The sequence below is a fragment of the Ursus arctos genome, unplaced genomic scaffold (genome assembly GCF_023065955.2).
Source record: "Ursus arctos isolate Adak ecotype North America unplaced genomic scaffold, UrsArc2.0 scaffold_24, whole genome shotgun sequence".
NCBI lineage: Eukaryota > Metazoa > Chordata > Mammalia > Carnivora > Ursidae > Ursus > Ursus arctos.
In genome coordinates this window covers 43,780,287-43,807,380 of record NW_026622919.1, presented here as the reverse complement: position 1 = coordinate 43,807,380, position 27,094 = coordinate 43,780,287, and the positions used below count along the sequence as shown (strand labels likewise).

At 56.7% G+C, this 27,094-nt stretch overlaps 1 protein-coding gene across 1 annotated transcript in view; it reads left to right on the top strand.

Moving 5' to 3' along the window:
- Nucleotides 1-24,197, top strand: part of RTN4RL1 (reticulon 4 receptor like 1) — a 67,307-nt gene extending 43,110 nt beyond the window's left edge. The window contains exon 2 of the mRNA XM_048223199.2: nt 21,109-24,197. Within this exon, the coding sequence (XP_048079156.1) occupies nt 21,109-22,433 (1,325 nt within the window). The 3' untranslated portion in view covers nt 22,434-24,197. The remainder of the gene's footprint in view (nt 1-21,108) is intronic.
- The last annotated feature ends 2,897 nt before the right edge of the window (nt 24,198-27,094 follow it).

Sequence of the window (27,094 nt, the reverse complement as noted above, 5' to 3'; positions counted from 1 at the left end):
CAGGCTGCAGGAATTGTGTTGGCCCACACAGTGTTTTCTCTTTTTGTTTTGTTTGCTGCCAATCAGTGCATGCAAAAATCCTGATTCCCAGCCTCTGGCAAAATCAGAAGTCCTGATAACCCAGGGCCTCCCTTCTCCGGGGGCAACAGTGGCTAGAGCCTGGGGCCCTCTGGGTGGGCCTGGCTTCTAGGTTGCCACCTGCCCATCTCTGCCCTTTTCTGTTTCCTGCTTGGCCCCTGTGGGCATTTGAATTGAAACCTTGGCATGGAGAAAGGTAAGAGGGCCGGGCCAGAGCCAGGCTCAGGCAGAAGGCCCGAGGCCTTTAGCTCTGAGGCTGGATGTGTGAGGGTGCTGTGAAGGTGAGGCGTCAGGCCCAGAGGCCAAGGGTAGGGATTCAAGGAGCGAGGGGAAGGTTTGGAATGGCCATGTTGGGGATCAGGACAGGAAGCTGTGAAGGCCACGTGCATGATGCTGAGGTGGCCACAGAGCTGAGACCAGCTAAGATTGTGAGCCGGGGACCTGCAGAGGCTCCGACTCACATCCTGAGTGGTGGAACAGGGGCTGGGAGCCTGCTCGGTCCTCCAGGAGCTTCCATACCCAATTCAGTGTCCCATGCCTCTGGGAGTGGGTGTGGACAGTCCCTGAAGCTCAGGGCCACACATGACCCCAGAAGACAGCCTGTCCTCCCCCATCTTGGGGACTCTCCCAGGCTGGGAACATGCTGAGAGGCTCTACTTGGCATGGGGAAGGAATCAATCCAAGGGCGCCTTGCATTAAGATGGAATGTGGTTCTGATAAGGAATCTCAGGAGCATTTTGCAGGCTCTCAAGGAAACACACATCCTTCCCCCAAGCTGTCCTCCCTTTGAAGTCTCTCCTCCCTGGCCCTCTGTGGCCTCAGGGCTAGCTCTATCAGTCACCCAGGCCTGGGCATGCTCTTGACCCAGAGGAGGGTGTCATTCTGGGGCCTTCCCCGGTAAGGGCTCTCAGTGCACGCTTCGGGGTTAAAACATCCCCGTTCACACCGTCCGCCGGGACACTCCTCTCCCAGTCTTATTGGGAATTGTGTGTGCCTGGGACACATGTCACCGTATCACGTAGAGCTGGAATGTAATTAGGCAATGTTGGGGAAAATTCTGCCTGTCTCCTGGGAATACTGGAATAATGAGCCATCACAGAGGGCCAGGGAGGCTGGTGGGGGACTGCTGACCTGAGCCGAAGGCTCAGATCATTCATTAGCTCTGGAGGTGCTCCTGATTTGTTCCTCCTCCTGGCTGTGGAAACCGAGCCTGCTCTGTTCTGGAGCAGGAAGCGGGAGCTTTAGTGGAGAGCCTAAAAGGGTACTGTGGGCTTTGAAGCCGGAAAGCAAGCAAGTCATCCCTTTCTGGGGTCGGGGGAAGAGAGAAGCCACCGTCCTCCACAGTGGCACGTGTGAATGAGGCCGGGGCTAGGGGCACAGAGAGGCCAGGGGTCTTCGCCAGGAGAGGCCCCAGGCCAGCCCTGCCCTGAGTCCCTGGGAGGGTCAGCTAGAACTCCTCTGAAGTGCTCCCAACCTGCCTCCCTCCTCCATGGTGAACACAGCGGTAGCCCGTCAGAGGGCCCCTGGAGGGCGTGGAGGAGAGACCACCCTGAGACCAGTTTCCCCAGCCCAGCCTGCCCAGCAGTCCCATCACAGCCCCTCCTTCTCCATCAAGCCCCCGGCTTGTCCCCACGTGGTGCCACCCACAGCTCCCAGTTTTAGCGAGAACGTGTTACCCTGGGCGGCCTCCTACCCCGCCCCCCCCTTCCCCGTTCCCATGCAGAAACCTCCAGTCAGCTTCCTCGGCCCTGTTCTGGGCATCCTTTCACCACCACTCACACCTTCCCGCGCAGCCTCATCGGTTCTAGGCACTGGAGCCTCACCCTCCAGGGGCACCAGGCTGTCTCTCTCGGTTCTCCTTTCTTCCCTCTTCCTTTATTTTTTCTTCCTCTTCTCTCTTTCTCCCTCCTCTTTCCCTTCTCAGGCCTGTGGCATTCCAGCTTGGAGATCGGCAGTGCCAAACTTCCCAGAGAGTTCTGTTTGCTCTCTGCTCAGAGCCACCTCCTGGGGCACCCCTGCTGCTGCCTCTCCTCCTGGGGGGCACAGGGACCTGCTGTGGGCCTGCTGCCCCGGGACAGCGTGAGCCACCCCAAGGTAGCCTCTGGGTCTGTCCTGTCCACAGCTGCGTTGAGCAGTGGCCCCAGCTAGGTGCTCAAGCTGTGCTGTGATAGAGGGACGGTGAATGCCCGCAAAGGCCGCCCCTGCTTTCTGCCCCAGGCCACGCCCCTTCCTGGGGCCTCCCTCTGGGACCTCTCCAGCCAGCCTTCGCTGGGGCACCAGCTGTGCTCGCTTAGGGGAGCCCTTTGAGTGGGTATCAGGACTGGTTTCCTCCAAGCAGCACCACCCTTTGGAGGATCCTGCTCTGGCCCTGTTCCTGTTTCTCCCCTCCCCTAAGGGCAAGGAGTTTGGGGAGCCAAGGAGATGTGCCCACCCAGAGCCCGTGCCCACCACTTGAGAGCAGTTCTGTCCAGTAGAAATGGGAGTGACAGGTACTTTAAATTTTCTAGTAGCTACATGAAAAAAGTAAAAAGCAACAAGTGAAATTCATTTAAAATATTTTTATTTATTTAAGCCAATATAGTCAAAGTATTATCATTTCAACATGTAATCAATATAGCAAGCACCCTTTCTTGTACTAGGCCTTTGAGATAGCCACATTTCAAGCGTTCGGAAGCCACACGTGGGTAGCAGCCAGTGCGCGGGACAGCACAGCTCTCTATCACAGACTAGGCATAGGGATTCGAGACCTCAACGTGCTCTGCTCAGATGGCCCCGCCTGCTTCCAGGGCCTCTTCCCCATTTAGGACTTTTCAGGGCAGATTGCACCCAGAAGTTCGAGGGATTGGAAGGGCCCAGAGCCTGGCTTGCCTCTGAGGAGGGCGAATTCCGCATGGACTCGCTTTCCTTCTCAGCTCAAAACCCACTCTGACCCTAGAGGCGGGAGCGATGAGAACTCTGGGGCACTGAAGGACAGAGGAGGCTGGAACAGCCCAGGGGCAGCAGGGGGCCCTTGGGATGGTGGGAGGCTGGAATCTGGCAGAGGGGGAGGGGGTGGGGCACCGAAGTCCACAGACAGGTTAATGGCTCCTGCCTTGCACACGATTGAATTTGCCTTCCTGAGCCTCCTGGCTTTGGGGAGGGACCTCTCCTGGGAGCTCAGCTGGACTCCCAGAGCCACGGGGCCTGGGTCAGCCAGGCCTGATTCGATCAGGAGAAATAAAAGACACAGGGCTTACAGACAGCCCAGGAGCCAGAGGGGCCGGTGGCTTGGTCCCGGAAGGTGAGGCCAGTGAAGAGGGCCCGGGTGGGGGCTGCAGGTCCATCCGAGCTCCTCCTCCCTCCTGGGAGGCCCCCTGCCCTCAAAGCACAGCTGACAGTTGTCTGTACCCTATCTACCTCGTTATGCTGTCCCGCCTTCCCATCTCTCGCTCTCTCTTTTAAAAAGAATATTTATTTTTAAGGAATCTCTACACTCAGAGCGTGGCTCAGACTCACAACCCCAAGATTAAGCGTCACATGCTCTCCTGACTGAGCCAGCCGGGGGCCCCTTTGCATCTCTTAATGATGACCCCAAAATCAGAAAACTTGGAACAAGCCTGTTTCTCTTTGTGTCCGTAGGGGTGTGCAACACATGCTGGAACCAGGGTGGGAGAAACCAATGAAAAAGACTCTGTCCTTTCTCTCCTGCCAGTCCCTTGCATTGTGTATGAGAACCGGTGCCCAGCCCCACGCTCTGTCCTCTCTGTGGGAGGCTGGGGAACAATCGGGACACATCGCAAACTAGAGGAGACACCACACTGGACACGCTCTCCTATGCCTCCAGGCCTTTGACCGTGCAGTTCCTCCCACCAGAATGTCTGCCCCTTCCCCCTTGAATGCCCTTGGAGGCTGCGTCCCGCCGGGACTCCACTCCAGGCAGCGCGCCTTGCTTTCTTCCTCCTCCGTGTTTCCATAGTATCGTGGACACGCCATCCCAGCGCTGGGAGCACGCGTGTTCACTCAGTCCACCAGTCATCGCCCGGCGAGCCAGTGCCTCCTGGAGGCTGTGGACATCCTAGGGAATAAGCAGACAAGGGGGAAGAAAATAAACATGTAAACAAATAATTAAACAAGATACTGTTAGTGCTAAGTGCTAAGAGGGAACTAGAGCAGGGTACTTATGTAATCAAGAGCGACTAGGGCTGGTTGGGGCAGCTGCTTTAGACAGAGAGGCGATGCTTGAGCTGAGGCCTGAATGCTAAGAAGGAGGTGGTCCTGCAAGGGCTGGGGGCAGAGTGTTCAGTCAGTGCGAAAACTCCCAGACAGACACATTGTATCACTCCGTCCCTATGGACTATCCAGCATGGGTAAATCCACAGGGACAGGGCCGGGGGGAGGAAGAATGGGGAATGACTGCTAATGGGTATGGGATTTCTCTTTGGGATGATGCAAATGTTCTAGAACTCGAAAGTGGTGATGTTTGCACAACATTGTGAATGTACTAAATGTCACAGAATTGTACCCTTTAAAATGGTGAAGACGGTACATTTTAGGGTGCGTGTATTTTACCATAAAACAACAGAACAAAAGACTGAGCTTGCCGGGGTCTAGGAACAGGAAGGCTAGTGCAGCCAGGGATGGGGGGAATTGTGCAGGGTGGGGTTGGAGAAGTGGCGGGGGCCGGTCAGGAGGAACACTGTGGGTTGGTAGGGAGTTTACATTCTGTTTGGTGCAATGGAAAGCCACTGGGAGATTTCAAGCAGGAAAGTAACCTGATAGCTCTTTCTGTTTTAGAAGATCCTCGTGGCTGTGGTGTGGGCCGTGGGTGGTGACAGAGCTGAAGCAAAAGCAGGGAGACCAGTTAGCGAAACCACTGCAGCGGTCCCGGGGGGGCGGGGAGGACAGCGGCTTGGGACGGGGTGCCTGCAGTGGGGGCAGAGTGATGTGGACAGATCTGGGATCTATTTAAAGGGTAGAGCCCACAGGACTTGATGGATTAAAGGGAAAGAGAACAGGGGAAAAGGAGGAATATGGAATGCTGTCTACATCTTCCCCTTGAGCAACGGAAAGGATGGAGTTGTCAGTTACTAAGATGGGGAAGCCTTTGCTTGAGAAACGCCTTTAGGGCACGTCGAGTGGGGCTGCTGGTCAGATAGCCACGTGGCAGTGTCGGGTGGGCTGGTCTGGAGTTCAGGAATGAGACACATATCTGGTCCTCTGCCCCATGGAGATTGTACTGAAAACCTGAGCATCCCTGATAGATGCTAGGGACAGGTGTGGCTGTGGAAGATGGATGGTCCAAGTGCTGAGCCCTGGGGCATCGGGATATGCAGAGATCAGGCAGAGGAGGAACGGCCAGCAGAGCCGCCCAAGGAGAGCAGCCAGGCAGGTAGAAGAAAAGGCAGAGTGCTGTCTCTGAAGAGAAGGAAGTGTTTCCTGAAGGGAGGGCCAACTGTGTCCAGTGCTGCTAAGAGGGTGAATGCATGAGGGAGTGACAACGAAGTCGCCGTTGGATTCGGCGATATGAATGCAGAACGGCCGCCCCGGTACACCTGTGCTCCCAGCACATAGCTGGCGCTCCTTAAAGGTTGGAGGACTTGAGACGATCATGTTGTGCATTGGGCAGCATAGACCGCCCAGAGCCGAGGACTTTGAGCAAGAAACAAGGTTCCACAGGGAAGTGGCTGAGCGGCTGGGACCACCCAGCACCCATTACTGAGGGAAGGCTGGGGGAGCCCGAAGCAGCACCGGATTGCAGTCCCCGCCCCCCCCCCCCCCGGCACATTTTCAAAGGGCCTTCCCTCTGCTGCTTTTCCCTTTTTCCTCTCAGGAGAGGTGATTCATATTTCAATACATTCCAGCTGAAAAAGGATCAGATTTTGAGCAGGTGGTAAGTCAGTACACGGAAATCTGATATATTTTGACTAATGCGGTTTGAAATTTGAAAACTGCAGACAGTTTTATTCAAGATCCATTTTTATACCAACTCATTATTGGGGGGAAAAGGCAAGATTTCAGGTTTCCGGGGGAGGACGTGTGAACCCAAGCCTGTCACCACCAAGCCCTGTTAAGCAGGCTTGACCTGGCCGGCTGGCCAGCATGCTGCCCGCCGCTCGCATTCCTGCCGGAAAGGCTTTCTTTAGCAACCTCTTTCAAGTATCCCCCTGGGGTTACTAGTCCAATTTAATCTGACCTTCAGCCCCACCTCTGTCGTACCAACTCCAGCAAATCCCTGGGGCTGGCACTTAAGACAAGTTTTGTGATACAGACGATGGTATTACACAGAATTTCCACTTCCTTCCCCAGCTGCCTTGTCCATTTCCCCAGCCTCACGGGTGTGAGGCACCAGGAGAGAAAATAAATAAGGAAGACAGAGGCAGGAATGAAGTTATTGGCAAGGGAGCAAGGACACAGTTCGTGGGAGGTAGGGGAGATGCCTGTTGGGGGGCCTGTGGAGGAGAGGCTTGGGGAGGGCCTGTGAGAGAGCTGTGGCCTCAAAAGAGAGGTCTAGGGGCGTCTGGTGGCTCAGTCGGTTAAGCGCCTGACTCTTGATTTTGGCTCAGGTCATGATCTCAGGTGGGATACAGCCTCACACTGGGCTCCGTGCTCAGTAGGGAGTCTGCTTCTCCCTCTCCCTCTGTCCCTCCCCCTGCTCATGCCCCCCCCTCAAATAAATAAATAAATAGATAAATAAATAAATCTTTTTTAAAAAAGAGAGAGAGAGGTCTTGGTTTGAATCCTGGCTCCCCCATCTTGGGTGAATCTCCACCTTTTATTGAGCCTTATTTTTCTCAACCGTAAAATGGGGATAGTAATACTTTCGTAATACTTTTTTTTTGGAACATTCAATGAGTGTTATATGATACCCCCGGTTATGGATGGGTCTGACACATGGGAGGGATTCAACACACATTCATCGCCTTTGCTTCCCCGCCCCAGAGATCTCTCCATATGACACACACAGCTCTTGGCTCTTTTGAGTAGCTCAGTCTAGTTGGGAAGGCAGACGGGGAAGAGTGGGGTCTCTGGAAAGTCCCTATGGCTGGTGATCTTCTGGGTATTGAACTTAAGGCTCTGTGAGCTAAACTTTCTGGAAGATGTTCATTCCAACATTGTTTGGTTTAGCCGACTCTTTTTTTTTTTTTTTGGAAAATTTTATTTATTTATTTATTTGAGAGAGAGAGACACAGATAACTCTGCTCCCGCTGAGCAGGGAGCCCGACATGGGGCTCGATTCCAGGACCCTGGGATCATGACCTGAGCCCAAGACAGACGCTTAACTGACTGAGCCACTCAGGTGCCCCGCTGACTCTTGAAAGAATAAGAACATTTACGTGGCAATAAACCACACGTATGATGTCAGGTATGCAGTGACGTTCCCCTTTCCCTAGTCCCTGAGCTTCTCATAGTCCTCCCGGGGGGCAACTAATATTACCCATTTTGCCGTGATAATTTATAACAGTGAAAAATGAGAAACAATCAAAATATTCCAGAGATAAATAAATTATGGTCTGTCCGTACAGAAGGACACTCTGCAATCTCTACACAATCTCTGTTACTTCACTGCCTGTTTCCTCTGGCCCAGGCCCTCAGCACATGCTGTTCTCTCTGCCTGGAACCCCACCCCCCACCCTCCCAGTGGAGTTCTTCTCAGTCTTCAAACTCTGCCAGCCTTCCCACTCTCACTGCCAAGGGGAGCCCGCACATTCCTCATAGCTACTCGGGTCTCTTTCTACGGGCTCCTCTTTTCAGGGTGTGATTATATCTGGATGTGACCATTTGATGAGTATGTGTTTCAGACTGCACTCTCCAGGGGGCGGGGTCACTGCCTGCCCAGCCGCCTTACTATAGGGCCTCACAGAGAAGGCACCTGGAGGGCTGCTGAATGGACAGATGGTCTAAGTTAAGCAGAAGACGCAGGATACCGAGCTCAGATACAGCACGATCCTAATTTTATTGCTTTAAATAAAATTTTTATTTAAATTTTATATATCCCTACATAAATGAAGGAAGTACAGAGAGAAAGCGCAGCAAGACACTGTCGGTGGTTGTCAAGGGTAATGGGATTGTGATGATTTTTCTTCCTTTTCCCTTCTCTACTTTCCATGGTTTCCACAATTGGCAATTATTATTTCAGAATTAAAATAAATGACGAAGAGTGACTTTAAAGAAAAACCTTACGGGGGAACATAGGGTTTGGGGACCACACGGGGAAAGCCCATGCCGCTCGTGCCAGGGTGAAAGCCCCCAGGCCTGGGGTCAGAGCTGGCATGTGTTGCTGGCTGGCCCCTGGGGAAAGTGCAGGGCTCAGGGCAGCAGCGAGCAGGAGGCAAGTCAAGGCCTGGGACCTGAGGTTCTTAGCTAGACTCTGCAAGGTGTCTTTTTCCCTCCATGACTCATTTCCCTTATGAAATATTAAATGCATGCATCAAAATATAGTATGTTTAAGGTATAGAGAATAATAAAACTAACATCCCCGAGTCCACTGCTCAGATTAAGACACAGAACACCACAAATACATTTGTTTTGTTTTTGTTTTGTTTTTGTTTTTTTAGAAGTATTCTTTTTTTTTTTTTTTAAGATTTTATTTATTTTATTTGACAGAGATAGAGACAGCCAGCGAGAGAGGGAACACAAGCAGGGGGAGTGGGAGAGGAAGAAGCAGGCTCATAGCGGAGGAACCTGATGTGGGACTCAATCCCAGAACGCCGGGATCACACCCTGAGCCGAAGGCAGACGCCTAACCGCTGTGCCACCCAGGCGCCCCACCGCAAATACATTTGAAGCATTCCCTGTAGGGTCTTAAGTGGCCAGACTCTGCCGAGGGGCCAAAAGAGAAAGACCTGCGAGGCAAGGCCTAAAATGCCTCGTAAACTCTTTATCCTCGTAGGCATGAGGTACCTGGTGGCCTTTGGCTGCTGAAACCTATTGTATCTCCACATCTACCCACAACGAGGCCGACTCAGCTAAGGAAAGCACCTGGTTTCTTTGCTTTGGGCTCAAGTCACATCAGCGAAATCATCCGTTCACTGCTTCACTTTCCGGACAGGTATAGATGAGCTCTGCGCGCCAGCTGGGCGCCCCAGCAATGCCCCAACTATGGTGTTGGAGGCAGGTGACTTTAGGAGAGTCGTGAGTGCTTGGAAAGGAGGCAGGACTGAGGAGGGCGAGGGGGTCTAACCCAGAGGGAAGGGGTCTGGGGAGGCTTCCTGGGACAGGTCCTGTCTGAGGCAAGTCCTGCACGTACATAAATTAGACTTCTTTGGTTGTAAGCAAGAGAAATCTATTCTGACTGACTAAGCAAAAGAGGAACCCATTGGAAGGTATGTTTGGGGCTGTAATTGAAAACCCGCTTCAGGGACGCCTGGGTGGCTCAGTTGCTTAAGCATCTGCCTCGGGCTCAGGTCATGATCCCAGAGTCCTGGGATCGAGTCCTATATCCGGCTCCCTGCTTATTGGGGAGCCTGCAGCTCCTCCTGTGTGTGTGTGCCCTCTCTCTCTCTCTCTCTCTCTCTCTCTTTCTGACAATAAATAAAAAAATATTAAAAAAAAACAAAACTTAAAATAAGCCCAAATAAAAAATGGCTATAACAAGAATTATTATGTCCTATAAGTAGTTTGGAGATCCCAGGATTGGTTGACCCCTTGGCTTAATAAGGCCATTATGATCCAGGTTCTCTCCATCTTTTCAGTCTTTGATAAAGTGGCTTTGGCCTTTAGGCCTTTAGGTCCCCTCAACACCAAACGGTAGTGTGTCGGCACCAGGCAGTTCATCCTCCCCCAACCACACTCTAAGGCAGGAAAAGAGAACATCCTTTCTTTGTGTCCCTTTTCAAAAGAAGGAAGAAGAGCATTGCCCCACCCCCAAGTCCTTCAGGTGACTTTATTTGTGTCTCATTGGTCAGAATGGAGTCACATGCTCCTATCTAAACCGATCAGTGGCAATGGAGGAGGTTATTAATCTACTGGAGAGGCGCCTAGCTCTTCTAGGGCATATGGCTACCTGGTAGCTGAAAGAAATCTGGATCTTGATAGCCAAGAAGCGGGGTGTTAGGTGGGCCACTGCAGAAAGCAGATGAAACCCAAAGAAGAAGCTGAACAACCCAGGTGTGGGAAGAGCAAGAACCAGGGTGGCTCTGGGGGTGTGGGTGGAAAGAATTATTAGGCAGTGTCCTCAGGATGGCCCCACCATCGGCTCAAGCCGAGTCACTCGGCGTCAGGTTCAGGGTGAAATTCCTAGGAGACGGTCTAACTGGTTGCGCCTGGCCACTTGATTGATAGCCCTGCCTCCCGAATCACCTGCAATGGGGAAGGGGTGATCCTCCCCGGGGAACTTGGAGAACTGCTTCCCCAAGAAGACAGAGAGAGGGGAGCAGGAAGCCCCTGAGCTGAGATGAGGGGAAGAGCAGAAATGAGGGGCACAGAGCCAGACCACCGATGGGCTTGCAAGCTGTGCCCCGCCGGAGGGACCTCACGTCAGTGAGCTTTCTTATTTGCAAGCAACAGACACACCAGCCTTGACTGATTTAAATCAAAAGCAGATCTGCTTAAAGGTAACCCACATAATCTCCCAAAGGGTTGGGGGCTCCACAGACAGGAACGATGCCCCAAACAAAGACAAAGGCACTTCCAGCTTGCACCTCCAATGTTCCCGTCACAGCTTAATTGCCCCATTAAGTCCTAGTTCAAAGTCTGGGTTACCTGCCTTGCCTGGTCTTCAAGGAAGGATGGGAAAGTGAGGGCTTGACCTTTTCAGCTTCCACAGGGAGGGAAGGACTCATTTACATAAATTGGGAGATCTCTCAAATACAGGAAGAGGGTTTAGCAGCTAGGTGGCCAAGAGGAGTGACACATGTCCACAGCATACTATCCCGAAGGCATCTGGGGAAGACTGTGAGCTCGTGGAAGCCAGGAACTGGGTCTTTTGTCCCCAGAGCCCTCCTGGCACGGTGCCCGGCCCAGAGGAAGGGGTGGAGCGAATGTTTGCTGAGCTAATGCACGCTCTGTCAGCAGGGGAGTGATGCGAGCAGACTTCATCATAGGGGCCGGAGAGCCCCACAGTCCAGCGGGCAGTGAGGAGGACTTGGGCAGGGCCCGGGCAGTGGGCACTGGAAACCTGTGTTTGCAAACACCTACCTCCTTGTCCCCCACAAACCTCTCATGTGACTGGGGTAGTTTGATTTCCCACCAAATGGAATGCCAGCTTCATTCTGTCTTCTTTCTCTTCAAACTCCCGCCCTCCTCCCTACGTCTGCTCTCAGCTACTGACCCCCTTTTACTTCAGGGAGACAAGAAGACCCGGGAGGCTAAGTCCATCATCTTGTCATTAGCACAGACCTGAGTCCCTCCTGTTCCTTCAGAGCTCTGGGGTCCCTGTTCCTTTGGCCCTCCCACTCCTACTGCTTCAGTTTCTTTCCCTCTCCCTCCTCCCAAATCATGCCTACAAGCATGCAAACAAGCTCTAGTTTCTTCCATCTTTAAAAAGCAAATAACCTCCCAGGACTCCACGCCCCTCCAGGGGCTGCCCTGTTTCTCTGCCTCCTTCACAGCAAAGTTCTGAATGAGCGGCCTCCGGGTGCTCACAGACACTGCTCCCTGATACCAGCACCCCACCCCGGATTCTTCCCTGTCTGGTCGAGGACAGGCTGGGCCATGGGACTGACTCTGACCAATGAAACACAAGGAGTGCTGTGTGCTGCTTGAAACAAAAGCCGGTATTGGCCATGGCCTCGGCCGTGAGACAGGTAGGGTTCTGGGTGGAGGATGTGTTCTCCGCCCAGATCCCTGAGCAAGAAACCAGCTCTGTCGTGAGCCACTGAGACCCTGGGGCCACTTGTTACGTTAGCATGCCCTAACTTGTCCTGACTGACCCAGTGCTGTCTCCCCATTCACTCTTCCTCCCCTTCTGGTATGCATTCTGCCACCACCTTTCTCCCAGAAATGAGCTTTCTGGCATCACCAGTTACCTCCATGCTGCCAAACAACAGCACTTCTCCATCCTCATGTGAACTCTCTCAGCCCTCATCATGGCCAAGTCCACCTTCCTTTTTGAAACACTCTTGGCTTTGGTCACACCACACCCCATGGTTTTCCTTTGACATCACTGACCATTCCTTCTCCTTTACATTCCAGAACTTTGTTGCTGGAGGCCTCGATCCTGTATCCCTTCTCTTCACAGGTAACCTCACCGATTCCCACAGTTTTAAATACCATCTCTATGCCCACGACCCCCAAGTGTGCTTTTCATATCCAGCTTCGTACATCCAGCTGCCACTAGTCAAACATCTCTGTAAGGCTCCGCAGACTTCGTGTGTCCTAGATGGCGCTCCTGTCGGCCGCCATGCCTGCTTTCCCATGCTCCTCCAGTCTCACTGTACCTTCCTCTTCTGGAACCACCCCATGTCCCTCCCACCCCCATCCCTCACACTGGTCCACCTCTATATCCTGCCAATTCTACATGCTAAACAGTTCTCATTCTGTCCACTGCTATCTGACTCCATAGCCCTGCCCCTCCTTTAGCTTCCCCCCAATCTGTGCTCTAGTAGCAGCCCCCCAAATCCCTTCATATTGCTCCCACTTCAGGCTTTTCCGTGGCTGCTCACTATACCCAGAATTAGATCCAAACTCTTCAACTGAGGCTTTCAAGTCCCTATAAAGCCTGCCTCCTGCCTTCCTGACTGCATCTCCTGCCCTTCCCTTCTTCCCTCATCTATACTAAGTTTGGTCCTGTCCCAGGGCCTTTGCACCTGCTATTCCTTCTGTTCTTTGGCTCCTTCCTTTCCTTTAGGTTTCAACTCAGGTGTCGCTGCTCAGGGAGGCCCTTCACGAGTACACAGACTAATGTCAGTCCCCTCCCCCCATTTGTCTCAGTCTTTTTTTTTTTTTTTTAAGATTTTATTTATTTATTTGCTAGGGAGAGATAGCAAGAAAGAGCGTGAGTGGGGAGGAAAGAGAGAAGCAGGCTTCCTGTGAGCAGGGAGCCCAACATGGGGCCCGACTGAGCCCCCCAGGCGCTCCCATTTGTCCCAGTCTTAGCTCCCTCGTTGTATCCCCAGTGTCAACCACCCTTTGTCCGTTTGGTCTTGTGTGGTCCCTTTGCTTAATCATCTCCCTGCTAGAATGTGCAGGCTCCATGAGGGGCGGAGCTGGATCTTAGTGTGGCAGCAGCAAGCACAGAGCGAACTCTCGTGAATGAGGGAGGTGGGGAACAGATTCAGAACGGGGTGATCGACGCCCCGGGTGTGAGTTCTGGACGCCTTTCGCTGACAACAAGGAAAGGGCGGCCGTACCAGAACTAGGAACAAGGGCTCCTGGAAGAGAGTTGTGCACCTGTTTCTCACAGGCTGGGTCCCCTCTCCTGTTTTGTGTCCTCCAATGCCAGGGCCTTCGGGATTTGGTAGACCCCCACCCCTACTCTCTCTCCCTCACGTTCCCTCAGTGACCCCAGGCAGGCAATAGACACTTGCCCCTGGGGGCTGTCCCATGCCCACAGAGGTTCGACTGCCCCACTAAACGCACCCAAGATACCCCTCCAGCCTCAGCGACCCTGTCTGTGTGCAGCTGGGCCCACGGTTTGCTGCGGCTCTGAGGGAGGGGCCGTAGGCTCCAAGGTTTGGAGGGAGGAGGCAGGATGCAGAGCCTTCTCAAAACCTCCTGGGAAGGACCGGCTCCCAGAGGCCCTCGGCCCTCAGCCTGGGGCTGCCACAGCCCAGATTCTGGGGCCGCAAACCGGGGAGCAAATTTGAGTAACACGGGACACATTTTCTGAGCCCCAGAGAGGCTTCCCAGGGTGAAGGTAGAGCCCAAGTACCTGGGGCATTCTGCAGAGAGCTGGCAGCTCCGGAGGGAGGTGGATGGGCTGGGAGGAAGGGCGAAGCAGAGAGGTCAAGACCCCATCCCCACCTGCTGTGTCCTGGGGGCAGCCAAGGCCTGGTAGGGAAAGAACTTGAACCTGGGTCTGAGCCCCGCCTCAGTGTCTGACCTGTCAGGTCCCTGTGCCAGGCCTCTGGGGTCTGGGGGCACCAGAGTGGGTGGGGTGAAAGCCAGGGTACGGGGGTGGGTAGAGCCCCGAGGGGGCGAGCAGCAGCTCCTTTGATAGCAGGACCAGTAACACCATCATCACCCTTGGGAATGCCTCTTCTTCAGCTTGCCCTGGGCTAGAGTTCGGGGGCACAGCCTCACCGAGTGCTTCCAACACCCAGTAAAGCAGGTGCTCTGCCTCCCAGTTCCTGGACTAAAAAACTGAGACCGTGGAGGTTTAGCGAGCTGCCCGGATTGCCCAGCTGAAATGTGCTCCCAATGGGGCTGGTCCCAAAGCTGGGCAGTCCAGGGGTACAGAGCTGCTCGCACCAGCCTCCAGCATCCCACCCCCCCAGAGGGCACCCCACAGTGAGGAGGTGGCAGACTCAGCTGGCAAAGCTGGGGAGCCTGCGGTTGCTCCAGTGAGGCCCCCCCTCCGAGAGCTCGGCAGCTCAGTCAGCACGGCATCAAGGCCAGGCCTGTGCAGGGGGCTCGCCACGGCAGATAAAAGCCAAGGGCTGTTCCGGTAAGAGGCCACCTGCTTCCCAGCTGAGAGTGACCCTGGAGTAGGTAGATAATTGAGCGTGTCGGGAGGAGAGCGGGAGCTAAAGGCAAAGCCAGAGTGAGTGCCCAGATAAGATGGGGATATCACAGACCCAGGCCCCCTCTCTGGGCTGGAGTTCAGGGATGCTGCAGGATGAAAGGGCCCAGGCTGCCAGCCCCCTTGGTGGCCTCCAGAGACAAACACGAGCTTGCATACATGGGCGTGCACTCAGAGACTGCATACACATGCCTGCGTGGCCACGTATACACACACGGCTAAACACACACACAGTAGCACGCGTGCACAGACATGTACGCAGATCCATGCACACGCACACGCACAGGCTCCGTGTAGGCCGGGCCTGCCTCCCGGGCTGCAGGCCGTAGACCCGCGGCATGGGTGTCTGGAGAACCCTCATGCTTCGTGCCTGCCTGTGTGTCCCCTCCCCTTCCTGGGCCCAGAGATTTTGGTTTTTGGAAGGGAGGCACAGTTTGGGTCTCAGACAGGGTGACTGACTGGTCCTGGTTTGTTTGGGACTTACCGGTTTAAGCTCTGAAAGTCCCAAGTCCTGGGAAAGCCCCAAGTCCCAGGCAAAGGTATGTTGGTCACCTGCCCCTTGGACAGAGCTTCCCTTGCAGAGCTCTCCCCACCATCTGTCACCTCTGGGATGGCCCAGGGGCCTCGGAGAGCCAAAGCCCAGCCTGATGTCCCAGAGGCCTCAGTACTAACAAGAGCCACTAGGTTTATTGAGCACCTACTATGTTCCAGGCACCATTCTAGGCCCCAGGGGCACAGCAGGAAACGCACCAGACAGAATCCCTGTCCTTGTGGAGCTGATACTCAGTGCGAGGGGACAGAAAAGGAACAAGATAAATAAATAAATGAAATAATTTATTTAGAAGAGGATGAGTGTTAAGGGGGAAAGTAAAAGAGGGAAGGAGCCCATTTAAAATAGGCTGCTGGAGAGGGCCTGACTGAGAAGGTGGCCCTGGGAGAGACCCGAATGCTGGGGCGAGGGCAGGGGCACGTATCCCCGGCAGTGCTCCCGGAGGAGGGGGCCTGCCAAAGGCTGGAGGCAGGACACACCCAGCATGTGAAGAAGAGGCGGAAGAGGCAGGGGGAGGGAGGGCAGGGAAGGGGGGCTGTGGCCAGGGCCCCGGGGAAGACTGGAGGGTTTTACTGAGCACAACGGGGCCGAGGAGGGTTTGACCAGAGGGGTCACGTGCTCTGACTCAGAAGTGCGCGGCTGTGTTAGTAGACATGTAGAGGCAAGGGGGGGCCTGGGGACCCCTCAGGAGACTATGGCAATTGCCAGGTGAGAGATGCTGGGGGCCCAGGCTGGGGTGGTGGCCGGGAGACATGGGGGGATTCTGGGGGCATTCTGAAGTTGAGCCCACAGGACTCCCAGCAGATTGGGTATGAGGTGAGAGAGAGGGGCTGGTGTGACTCTGAGGGTCTCGCCTGAGCGTCCAGAATGAAGGCGCTGCCTTCACCTGAGACGGAAGATGCGAAGATGCGTGGGGAGGAGGCTTGGGGAATGGGGGAGCAGCAGCTCACCCTCAGACAGTCTGTGTGACAGGTGGACACCCAGAGGAGGCAGGTGGATCCCAGGCATCTGCAGTGGGGGCCGCGGAGGGAAGCCCAGCCTCTCCAGGCTGGGCCAGGCTGGGGTGGGGGGATGCTACAGGAAACGGCCTGCGCTTGGGTGTGGCATGGAGGGACGGTGCCAAGTGGCCTGGGGCGCCAGTAGCTCTGTGAGCGCAGCCGGCCTGGCCCAAGGCTGTTATCTGACCGGCAGAGCCATTTGGTTAGCATTGATTGGCTCAGAGAAGAGCCGCTGGCGAGGCTGGGGCAGGAGGGTGGGGGAGCCCGGCCCTGTGCAGAGGGAGGGTGGGCTGCAGAGCCAGAAGGACTGGCCACATGGCTGACGAGTCTCTGAGGCTCACAGAGCCCCACGGACCTGCCTGGGGGCCTTCAGGGGATTCCAGTCCCTGGGGCTGTCCCTGCGCAGGCGTGGGGAGAGGTGGTCAGGGGGAGGTCTGAGATCTTGGGGCCAGGGAGGGCTGAGCAGCCCTCCCTCCCATGAGGATGCCCTGCCTGCCCCAGGCAACTTGGAGCTCCTGGATTTGAAGTCAGGGGGTGAGGCCTGTTCCGTCAACCTCTTCACCAGTCGTGTGGCCTCACCAGCCTCTTCCCCGCCGTGTGCCTCAGTTCAGCTCTGCGATGGCGCGGTGGTGTGAGGATTCCATGTAAAGAACTCAGAGTGTTCTTTAGGACTGAGTCCTCCTCGGTTAGCTCCCTCCTGATTCCAAGGTGGGGAAGCTGCAGGACCCCTGCCGCTCTGTCTGGCCTGGGACTGGAGCAGAGGTCCTGTCAGTGCTGGTCCCACTGGTGGCCTCTCTGGCCTTCCCAGGCCTGGGTCTCCCCAGCCTCGCAGAGCTGGTGTTACAGCTTCTTTGGGAGCTCTAGCTACTCAGAGGCTGAGAGAAGAGGGGTCTGGGGTAAGGTGAGGGCACACTGCCTGTTTCCCCATCTCGGCGCCTTGCATATGTTGTCCCTTCTGCCTTTTATGCCCTTCCCACCCATCCGGCCAGGTCCAGCCCCACACAGCCATTCATAAGCACATCGGGGGGTGCTGAGTAGACGGGGTGAGGCACTGCCCATGCTCCAGCCACTCACCCCCTCTGCCACAGGTCCCTGCCCTGCAGGTGAAGGGTTTTGGGATTTGCAGGAAGGAGGACATGTAAACAACACAATCTCTACCGTGTATTCTCTGTGCTAGCAGGGGAGCAGAAGGCTTCGTGGAGGAGGTGGCCCAGGGGCGGCAGGGACCTTCCCTGAGCTTCCCCTTACACACACACCCTTGGGTGCCTACTCTGGGCCCCAGCAGCTGACCAGACTGCCTGGGATTGGGGGCCCCCCTATCTGCTAATGTACCCGTGAGGGCTTGCCCAGTTCATCCCCGGGCTCCTCCCTACCTAGCACATTGGACACTGCAAGACTCAGGGCAAGAGCTGAATGGAGGGAGGAAGGAATGAATGAGGCTGGGGAGCCTCAGGTGAGCTCAGATGTGTGGGAAGCCAGGAGGTTTGGGAGTAGCCAAGCATCAGTCAGGTGCATGCCCCTGGAGGAGAGGAGGAGAGCCTGAGGACGGGGGGACGAGGCCCAGCCTTGCTGTCTTCAGCCCCCTCAAGCAGAGCAAGCCCTGTCCCACCCAGGAGAGGGCTGAGGAGGCAGATGGAGGGGGTGCAAGGCTCCTCCATGGAGCAGGGCTGCTAACTGGCGATCGTAAAGTGCACGGCAAAGACACCCGCTTCACCGTTAGTACGTTAATCAGGCAATCAGCGGGGTCGGGGTTCCCACTGGCACACAGAGGGGGCACAGGAGGAGCTGCAGCAACGAAGTGCCAGCCTCCCTGGGAAGAAACCCCGGCAGGGTGACGCACAGGACCAGAGCTCCCACTGGCTCGGGCAGGGGTGCCAGAGGCAGGTGAGTTTGGGTGGGAGGGCTGGTCCAGGGCCTTGGAGATGGGGCCAGCTTCCAGGGTGGAGAAGCAGATGCAGCCGAGACCCACTCCAGTGCCCAGTGGAAGGAGGCAGGGTTGGTGTAAGGGCAGCTTCCCTGGCCTGGATCCCCGGCATCTGGGCAGCACTGATGGATGGAGAGCAGCTCCAAGTGGTTGGCTGGGGTCCCTGCCTCCTTCTGGGCCCCTCTCATAGGAAGGACATGGGGGGCTCCTGCCCTAGGTCCTGCCTTTACCCCACACACCTGCCGAAGTGTGTTCACATGCTGGCTGCTCGGCCCCTGCTTAGATTGTTGGGCATTTGTTTTTTTCACCCAAGCTGGGGTCTCTGCCTGGTTTCCCTATGCCCCGACATTCCCTGGGGCACCTGTCTGAGGAAGATCAGGGCTCTCCTTGGGGCCCCCAGCTTCTCTGGGGACACTTTAGAGAAGCGCAGCCCGGGGCCTTAGGGAGACACAGCACAATAGCAGGTGGAAGGGTTGTGTGCCCCGATCCAGGTCAGGGGGCAGGAGAACCCCCTTCCACCGCACAGTAATGCTGAGGATCAGAGGAGCGCAAGCGGAAGCGCTTTGTAAACTTCGTAAGCTGCACAAATGTCGAGTGGTATTAGTGCTGAGCCTGCCACAGCTTACCCCTGCCCCCACGGTCAGTGTCTCTCCGCTGCCAGACATTAAGGACAGGGAAAGCCTTGTTCTTTGCAGCACCCACCCCCCAGGGTCTGGTGTGGCACCGTGGGTCCCACAAGCACCAATTCATGGCCATGGCCTGGTCCGCTTCAGCACGGTGAGCGCTGTGCATGCCCTTGAGCTGGGAGGGGCACCCTGGGCTCCCCCGAGATGGCAAGGGGAGGGCTGCTGCCCTGAGGCGAGCTTCCTGGGAGACGGCAGCCTGGGCAGGGGTGAGGAGTGCCAGCCGAGAGAGTTTCGGGAAAGGGGTATCAGTCTCTGTGGAAGCTACAGCCAGTGTGGGTTGGGCCCTCCTCCCACCCCTGGCTTTTGGAGGCTCAAGCCACCTGGCAGGCTCCCTGAGAGTCAGCTGGGGCTTGGGGGTCCAGGCTCCTAGCCCCTCACACTCTTGCTTCCCCCTGTACAGCTGGGACCCCCTGCCAGACTGAGGTGGGCAGTGGGGGCCTGGAGGTCAGACCCAAGCCTCCCCGTGGGGCACGCTGGCAAAGCGATCATCTCCTACCCACGTTATAGAAAGGGAAACGGAGGCTGAGGGGGCACCAGCCTTGGGCTTAGCCTGCGGGCTGTCCAGTGGTCGAGATGGCTCAAGACACTGCAGGAACCACATGGAGCGTGGCCCGGCCCGGAAAGGTCCTCACAGCTGCACCGTCACCGCCACCGCCGCCGCCACCACCGAGGTCATAATTGCTCTGAAATCGCAACCGAACCCAATTATGCAAAAACGAAATTATATGCGATGATTTTTATGTTGGAAACGTTTGGTGGAAGCCGGGTGATTACAGGGGGACGGGAAGCAGCTGCCACTCTCTGGGAGCCCATAACTCCCAACAGCTGGGAACTGTCACTTATTTACGATGCTGTTTCTGCCAGGAATGAGGGGGTGGCAGTGGTGGCTAAGCCTGCCCGGGACTGGCCAGGAGGCTAGGCGGGCGGCAGGCCTGGGAGCAGGGCCTAGTGGCCCGGGTGAGGCTGGGAGCAGGCCGGTCTGAGAGTGGCCGGGAGTCTTGGTCCTTTCTACATGCTTTGGGCAGAGCTGACAGCAGGAATCAGCTGAGCTGCCCCAGGCCCCGGCTTCTCCCGAGAGGCCCGGCTGGACAAGCTGGAAGGGACAGGCAAGAGGCCAATGCCGGGCAGGGACGATGGCTGCCCGGCCCCGTGGGGTGGGGGTCTACCGGCCTGGAGCCTGTCCTTGCACACCGGCGCCTGCCAGGCAGCCTGGGGCAGCTGCGACCCTGGAAAAAGGCAGGTAATGATGATCGCCTATAATGAGGCTGCTCCGATAATGAGCACGGGGCTATTATCCGACCACAGGCTGGACACATCCGAAAATAAATTATTTTAAGGATCCATTAACGAATGCCTAATTAATGCCCAATTAGAGGGAAGCTACAGAGGAAATGCTTCGGACAGTCGAGAGGCAAGGCCTGGTCTGCAACCATGGCCGGGGAGCACCCAGTCTGGGAGTGAGGTGCGGAGACCAGAGGGGCCAGAAGATGGACCCCATGGGGGGGGGGGCTGCCAGCCTCACTCTGGCAGTGCCTCGGGGCCCCAAAGCCAGGCAGCCCTGGTGTCTCCCCCAGTCCTTCACACACATGGCCCCTTAGCACATCCTCACGGCTCCTCAGGGAAAAACTACTACTATTTAGAAATGAGGAAACTGAGGCACAGAGAGCTGTGACGTATTTGAGGACAGAAGGCACCGTAAATGAGACATCTTTTGAGATGAACTTTGGTGTCTTGCATGCATGCTTTGTTATTAAGAATACATAAAAGGACTCTTCAGGCCTCCATGTATTTACTTTGTTAGGCCAGGAGTGTGAATCACTGCCTGTCCATGTGCTGTTATGGGAGGAAGTGACAGAGCTGAGACAGGAACCGGAGCCTGGGCACCGTATCCATGGGTTGTGACCCCCACCCCAGCACGGCCTGCCGAGCCTGGGGGCGGGGCTAGGGTTTAGGGGCGGGACTGAGCGTACGGAGCGTTTCCGGAGCGCGGCCCCGAGCTCTCCTCGCAGCCCGGGCCGGGGGATAGAACCCTCCCGCAGGGGTGGAGAGCCAGAGTGTTATCTCACGCCGGGTGGGGGCCCCGCTTGGGCCCGACCCCAGCCTTCCTCCCTGCAGGAGCCTCCCCCAGGGGGCTGCCATCCCAGACCGAGTTGGGCACAGCCCAGGACAGAGCCCGGGCGAGGCGGGTGGCGCGCCCACCAGCCCCGCAGCCCGTCCGTCCCCGCCTCCCCTGGCCGACGCTGACCTGGCTGTGCTCTCTCTCCCCCCGCCAGGGTGCTGTGTGCAACTGTTGCTGCTGCTGCTGGCCGGGGAGCTGCCCCTGGGCGGCGGCTGCCCGCGGGACTGCGTGTGCTACCCGGCACCCATGACGGTCAGCTGCCAGGCGCACAACTTCGCCGCCATCCCCGAGGGCATCCCGGAGGACAGCGAACGCATCTTCCTGCAGAACAACCGCATCACCCTCCTCCAGCAGGGCCACTTCAGCCCCGCTATGGTCACCCTGTGGATCTACTCCAACAACATCACCTTCATCGACCCCAACACCTTCGAGGGCTTCGTGCACCTGGAGGAGCTGGACCTCGGCGACAACCGGCAGCTGCGGACGCTGGCGCCAGAGACCTTCCAGGGCCTGGTGAGGCTCCACGCGCTCTACCTCTACAAGTGCGGGCTCAGCGCGCTGCCGGCGGGCATCTTCGGCGGACTGCACAGCCTGCAGTACCTCTACCTGCAGGACAATCGCATCGAGTACCTGCAGGACGACACCTTTGTGGACCTGGTCAACCTCAGCCACCTGTTTCTCCATGGCAACAAGCTCTGGAGCCTGGGCCAGGACACGTTCCGGGGGCTGGTGAACTTGGACCGGCTGCTGCTGCACGAGAACCAGCTGCAGTGGGTCCACCACAAGGCTTTCCACGACCTCCGCAGGCTGACCACCCTCTTTCTCTTCAACAACAGTCTCTCGGAGCTGCAGGGCGACTGCCTGGCACCCCTGGGAGCCCTGGAGTTCCTCCGCCTCAACGGGAATGCTTGGGACTGTGGCTGCCGGGCGCACTCCCTGTGGGAATGGCTGCGGAGATTCCGCGGCTCCAGCTCCGCCGTCCCCTGCGTGTCCCCCGAGGCGCGGCAAGGCCAGGACCTGAAGCTGCTGAGGGCCGAGGACTTCCGGAACTGCACGGGGCCAGCCTCCCCGCACCAGATCAAGTCACACACGCTCACCACCACCGACAGGGCCGCCCGCAAGGAGCACTACCCGCCCCGCGGCCCTGCCAGGGACAAGGGCCACCCGCATGGCCACCTGCCCGGCTCCCGCCCAGGCTACAGGAAGCCGGGCAAGAACTGCACCAGCCACAGGAATCGCAACCAGGTGTCCAAGGCGGGCACCGGGAAGCAGGCCCACGAGCTGCAGGACTACGCCCCTGACTACCAGCACAAGTTCAGCTTTGACATCATGCCCACGGCGCGGCCCAAGAGGAAGGGCAAGTGTGCCCGCAGGACCCCCATCCGCGCCCCCAGCGGGGTGCAGCAGGCCTCCTCGGGCAGTTCTCTGGGAGCCTCCCTCCTGGCCTGGATACTGGGGCTGGTGGTCACTCTCCGCTGAGAACCTGGGGAGCCTGCACCCAGCACTGCCACGTGTCCACCAAGGAACAGAATCTCTTTTCTTTTTTTTAACAAGTGGAGGATCTGCTGGGTTTCAGGCAGAGGCTGGTAAAGTCTTCGGCTGCTGTCTGGGCCCTGCCCGGTGGATTATAAACCCAAAGTGTACAGCCCCAAAGCGGGACGGGATTAGCGCGTCACACCCAGCTGTCCCAGCCAGGCCCTGCCGAGCGCCCGCGGACAGCATCCATCCAGCAAGGCGGTTAAAGCACGCAAAATGAATCCTTCATTGACCACACGGGACAGCGCGCCACAGGAGCTGGGCTCTGTGGAATCCCGGTCATTGGAGAGGTCTGAAGGGCCCCTGCCATACCTGGAGGAAGCAGGACTCAGAGGAGAACAGACGAGACTCACCCAGGAGGCTGGGTGGCCCAGCCATCTGGGAGCCCAGGAGCAGGTGGCATTTTGGCTCTTGCCTGAGGCCACAGAGTCAACCTGCCCTCACTCCAGTCCTCAGTCCCTCCCTCGGGGGTAACGCCTCTCATTCCTGATGTCTCAGGCAACCCTGGCAGACCCAGGCCCAGCTGCTGGGCTCCAAGAACCAGTTACCAAAGGAAAGATCATCAGAGGCTGACATTCAGAAATGCATCAAGTGCAGTGAGGTTCTGACACGAGGTGCAGTTTTATCACTCTGTCCACTTATATATATACACACCCTCTCCATATGTATACACACAGATGCACAGGCCCCGCCCCACTCCCCTACCAGACTGTAGGTCTTCTCATGTTTATAAACTATATGGAAAACTATATCTGTTGAACTAAGGATTGTATTGGTAATTTCTAGCAAGAAAAGAGTCATAGGGTTTTTGTCTAGAATCCCAACCTGGCAACAGTAGTCCTGGTTGTAACTGGGCTTGCCAGGGCCTACGGCAAAGGGTCAGTGGGAGGGCGAGGGGGAAGAAGGGCAGGCGGCAAGAATCACTTCAGGGGACCAGGCTTCTTCAACGTTTAGTACATCACCTTCTTTTTATATGCAACACGAGTCCGGCTGCCGCCCCAGAGCACCCCGTCACCCTCACTGTCTTAGGTGTCGTCAGGGCAAGAAGCGGCTCATTGGACATCAGGGAGCCAGGCCCTGGGGACGGGCTTGATGGAGAAGAGGACGGAAGGGGCTCTGGGTCTTTTTTGCCGACGGGCAGGCAGCATCCACAGTGTTAGCCCAACAGGCTGGGCAGTGTCGTCAGCCTAGCGTTTTTGCCAGCAATGGTCTGGACAGGCCAGGGAGACTCCGGGCATGAGCCCAGGCCTCCAGCACGGCTCAGCTGCTGAATTTTTCCTTGAGGCTCTTTGATGGCCATCCCAGCAAGGGTCCTGTATAGGTGGCAGGAGGGAAAGCATCAGGTGGCCTTAGCAGAAGGGGAACAAAGAGGGCATTTCAAGAACCATCTCAGGCACTTCTGCATTATGGAGGCCCCCCTCCCTCCTGGCCCTTCTGAAGATGCCCAGGGACGGGCAGAGGTGGGGAAGGGGGCCAGACTCAGGGGTCAGGAGTGGGGACGTGCAGGGCATGGAACAGGCAAGCCCAGATAGGGGACAGTGGCTCCGGTCAAGGTTGGCCATGCTGTCGGCCAGGGCCTCGGCAGGCACAGTCTCCTCTGAGCTTTGCACCAACCTGAATTCCCCACCAGAGAGGATGTGTGTGAGGAGCAAGAAACAGCGAATTCAATTAAGAGAGAAAAATAATAATAATAAAAACATTTCTCTTGGACAAGAACCCTGTTTCTCATTTCCTAACCCTGCATTCCCAAAGTGGTGACAGATCGCGGGCTTTTGTGGGGTGGGCGAGCCTGGCTGGGCACAGCACGTTTGTTGGCGGGAGAAGCCATATGGGGCAGGGGCACACTGACTCACTGGGATGCATGTGTGCACACGCGTGCGAACACACACACGCACACTTGTTCTCTGTTCTGTGGTTCTTCCCTCACCCTCACAAAACATGACTCACTTCCCACACCCTGGCTGTGCGGGGTCGGCCTAATCTCCGCGGCTCTCCCTGGAGCAGGCTGGTCCTGGATCCTTCCTGGCCTGTTCCCAAGAGCCTTATCCGCAGCAGCCGAGCTGTTGATTCTTAGGGGCTCAGGAGTGACTGGAAGGAAGCTGCCGGTTCCTGGGGCCCAGAGGGGTTTCCAGGAGGCCAGGGACCCACCCAGAGGGCAGCAGAGAGGGTCTGGAGGCTACACCTGTCTCTCCTGCTTCAGAGAAATGAGGCAGTTCTCCAGCTAGAGGGGAGGGCTGGGTTTGCAGACGCAACTGAACAAGTCTTCCTCAGTACGAGGCTTGAAGCCCGCACTAACGGAGTTCAGGGATGGCAGAGCAAAGCGTGCGCTCTCCGGTGACCTGCCTGCTCTCGCCCAGGCTGGTGCCAGGGCCCAGCTGTCCCCGAGAACCCGAGGATGTTGTCCTGTTGTGGATTTCATTTCCAACGTTAGACAGCAAAGCCCTCAGTGGGAAAATCAAGAGTCCCAGCACTTTATTAAATTTTTTTAGAAGACTCAGTAAGTCCTGTAATATGGAAGTGAAATGTCAGTACGAGAAATGCTAATGTCTTATAAATGATGCGCTTCCGTCAAGTGCGGCACCGTCTCTGGAGCCGACTGTTATCAGAGGCGAGGCAGAGGGGCCCGGGATGGCAGGTGTATTTTTAGCAGCTTTTTCCTCTAAGAGGTAGAGGGGATGAAAACGGCTCCATTGTGGACGACGTCACTTGCCACTCAGCAGCTCCCATGCTACGCAGGAATGATGACAGCGTTGCCCAAAGCACCAGAGCAAGTTCACAAGCCAGCGGTTAGACATCTCTGGTCACCAGACACAGCATCCCTTCTGGGTGGGTCAGGGCCCGGACACGTGGGTTCTTGCCCCTGGGAATCCTGTCCCCCTCCCCAGTTCCTTTGTTCCGAACGGGGCCAGCCCCTCTGCCATCTTCGCTGGCTCTTCTCCTGCGCCCTGGGAGAGAGCCATCTCCTCCTCTCCCTCTCTCCCCTCCTGCCACTCATTGGTCCACTCTGGGGGGCGGGGGTTGGCCTGTGGGAGGGATTGGGTGGCCACTGGTGGCTCTCCACAGAAGCTCTTCCCTTGGCTCCAGAGCTTAGTTGCCTCCTTACCCTTCGTTCAACAAGGGCTGATCAAAGGCCTACATGTGCCAGCCACTGGCACAGGCTCTGAGGACATAAAAGTGGAAAGATGTGACCCTCCTATAAGGAGTGCAAGGCCTAGATGCGGAAACAGGTATGAGATTGGTGCCCCTGTTAGTGCCCCCCTCATTATGAGAAAGTCAGCTGGGGTGAGGACAGTCCAGGAGGACTTCCAGCGGGAGGTGACACCCAATGGCTCTAACAAGATGAGGAGGTGGCCAAAAAAGAGTGTGGGGAGTATTCAAGGCAGAAGGCTGGAGGGTTACAGCAGCACCATGCTGGTTTGGGGTACCAGCAAAGAGCTGTGAGTTGAGGACTGGGAATCCTGTCGGGGGAGGTGTGAGAGGCGAGCCTGGCAAGGGGAAGGTTGAGGGGAATCCTCCTCAGGGACTGGGACTTGACTCTGCAGTGGAGGTATGGCCCCATCTGCGGTCCTCTTCCCCACCCCACACCCCAGCGTCTCTCTGAGCACGTGTCCCCCACTCGTGGTGTGCTTGCCAATGTTCCTCAACAGTGGGTTTCATCATCCTAACTTGTCTCTTCTGCTCAGCCAGATCCTTCCCTCGTGCCAGCATGCTGGAGCGCTCCCTGGAAATCTGCCTGGGCCACAGTCCCATTCCCAGACACCTGCTGCTTCCAAGCCCGGAAGGTATCCCATAGCCGTTTTGTCTCCCGTGCTTCCTCCTTTCCCATCCATGCAGGGCTCAGCCCTCAGCCCCTCCCCTGCTTCTGGGCATGGCCACCTCTACCTGTGCCCACTTCGGCTGACCATCAGCAATCCTTAGAACCCTCCAGATAGCATCTCCCCCTTTTTTCTCCTGCTAGGGGCTGTTCATTACCAGGGAGCCAAGAATCCCATTTAGCAAATGTTTACTTGTCACCTAACTAATCACCCAGCACTCTGCCACTGTGGCGAATGCAGTTCCAGAAGGCCTGTTGGCAAGTTTGAGAGAGCCGGGGGGTGGGGGGCAGGAAAGCTTCTTGGAAGACAAGAGGCAGGGCCCAGGGGTCAGAGAGACGAGTTAGCTGGGAGAGCTCCCTGGAGCGGGCAGCTAGTCTTCCCTCATAGTCCCACCAGCGCCCCAGGCTGCCCCTCCAGGCCCCAGCCAGGTCCCGTCCGGGGACCCAGCTCCTCAGGGCCCTACTCCACACCAACCCAGAGGATGCCAGCGTTTCTTCGTGCACGGCCTTCGATTGACCGAGGTGTGTGTACAGTTTGGTGGGGTCCGGGCCAACACATGTGGCTGAGCCTACTGACCTGGCCGTGGTGACAGCCTGGCTCATCTCCCCCCAGTCTGGCTTTCTGATTCACCTTCCTCAAGTAGGAGTTTAGCACGTCAGCCGTTACTCCGCCCCGTGTCACCAATCCCCCACTATCAGCTTGTAATGGGCCAATTTTCTTATACCTTCTGTCTACTTGGAAAATATCTCAAGAACCCTTTGATTGTGCATTAAAATATCCTTTACAGCT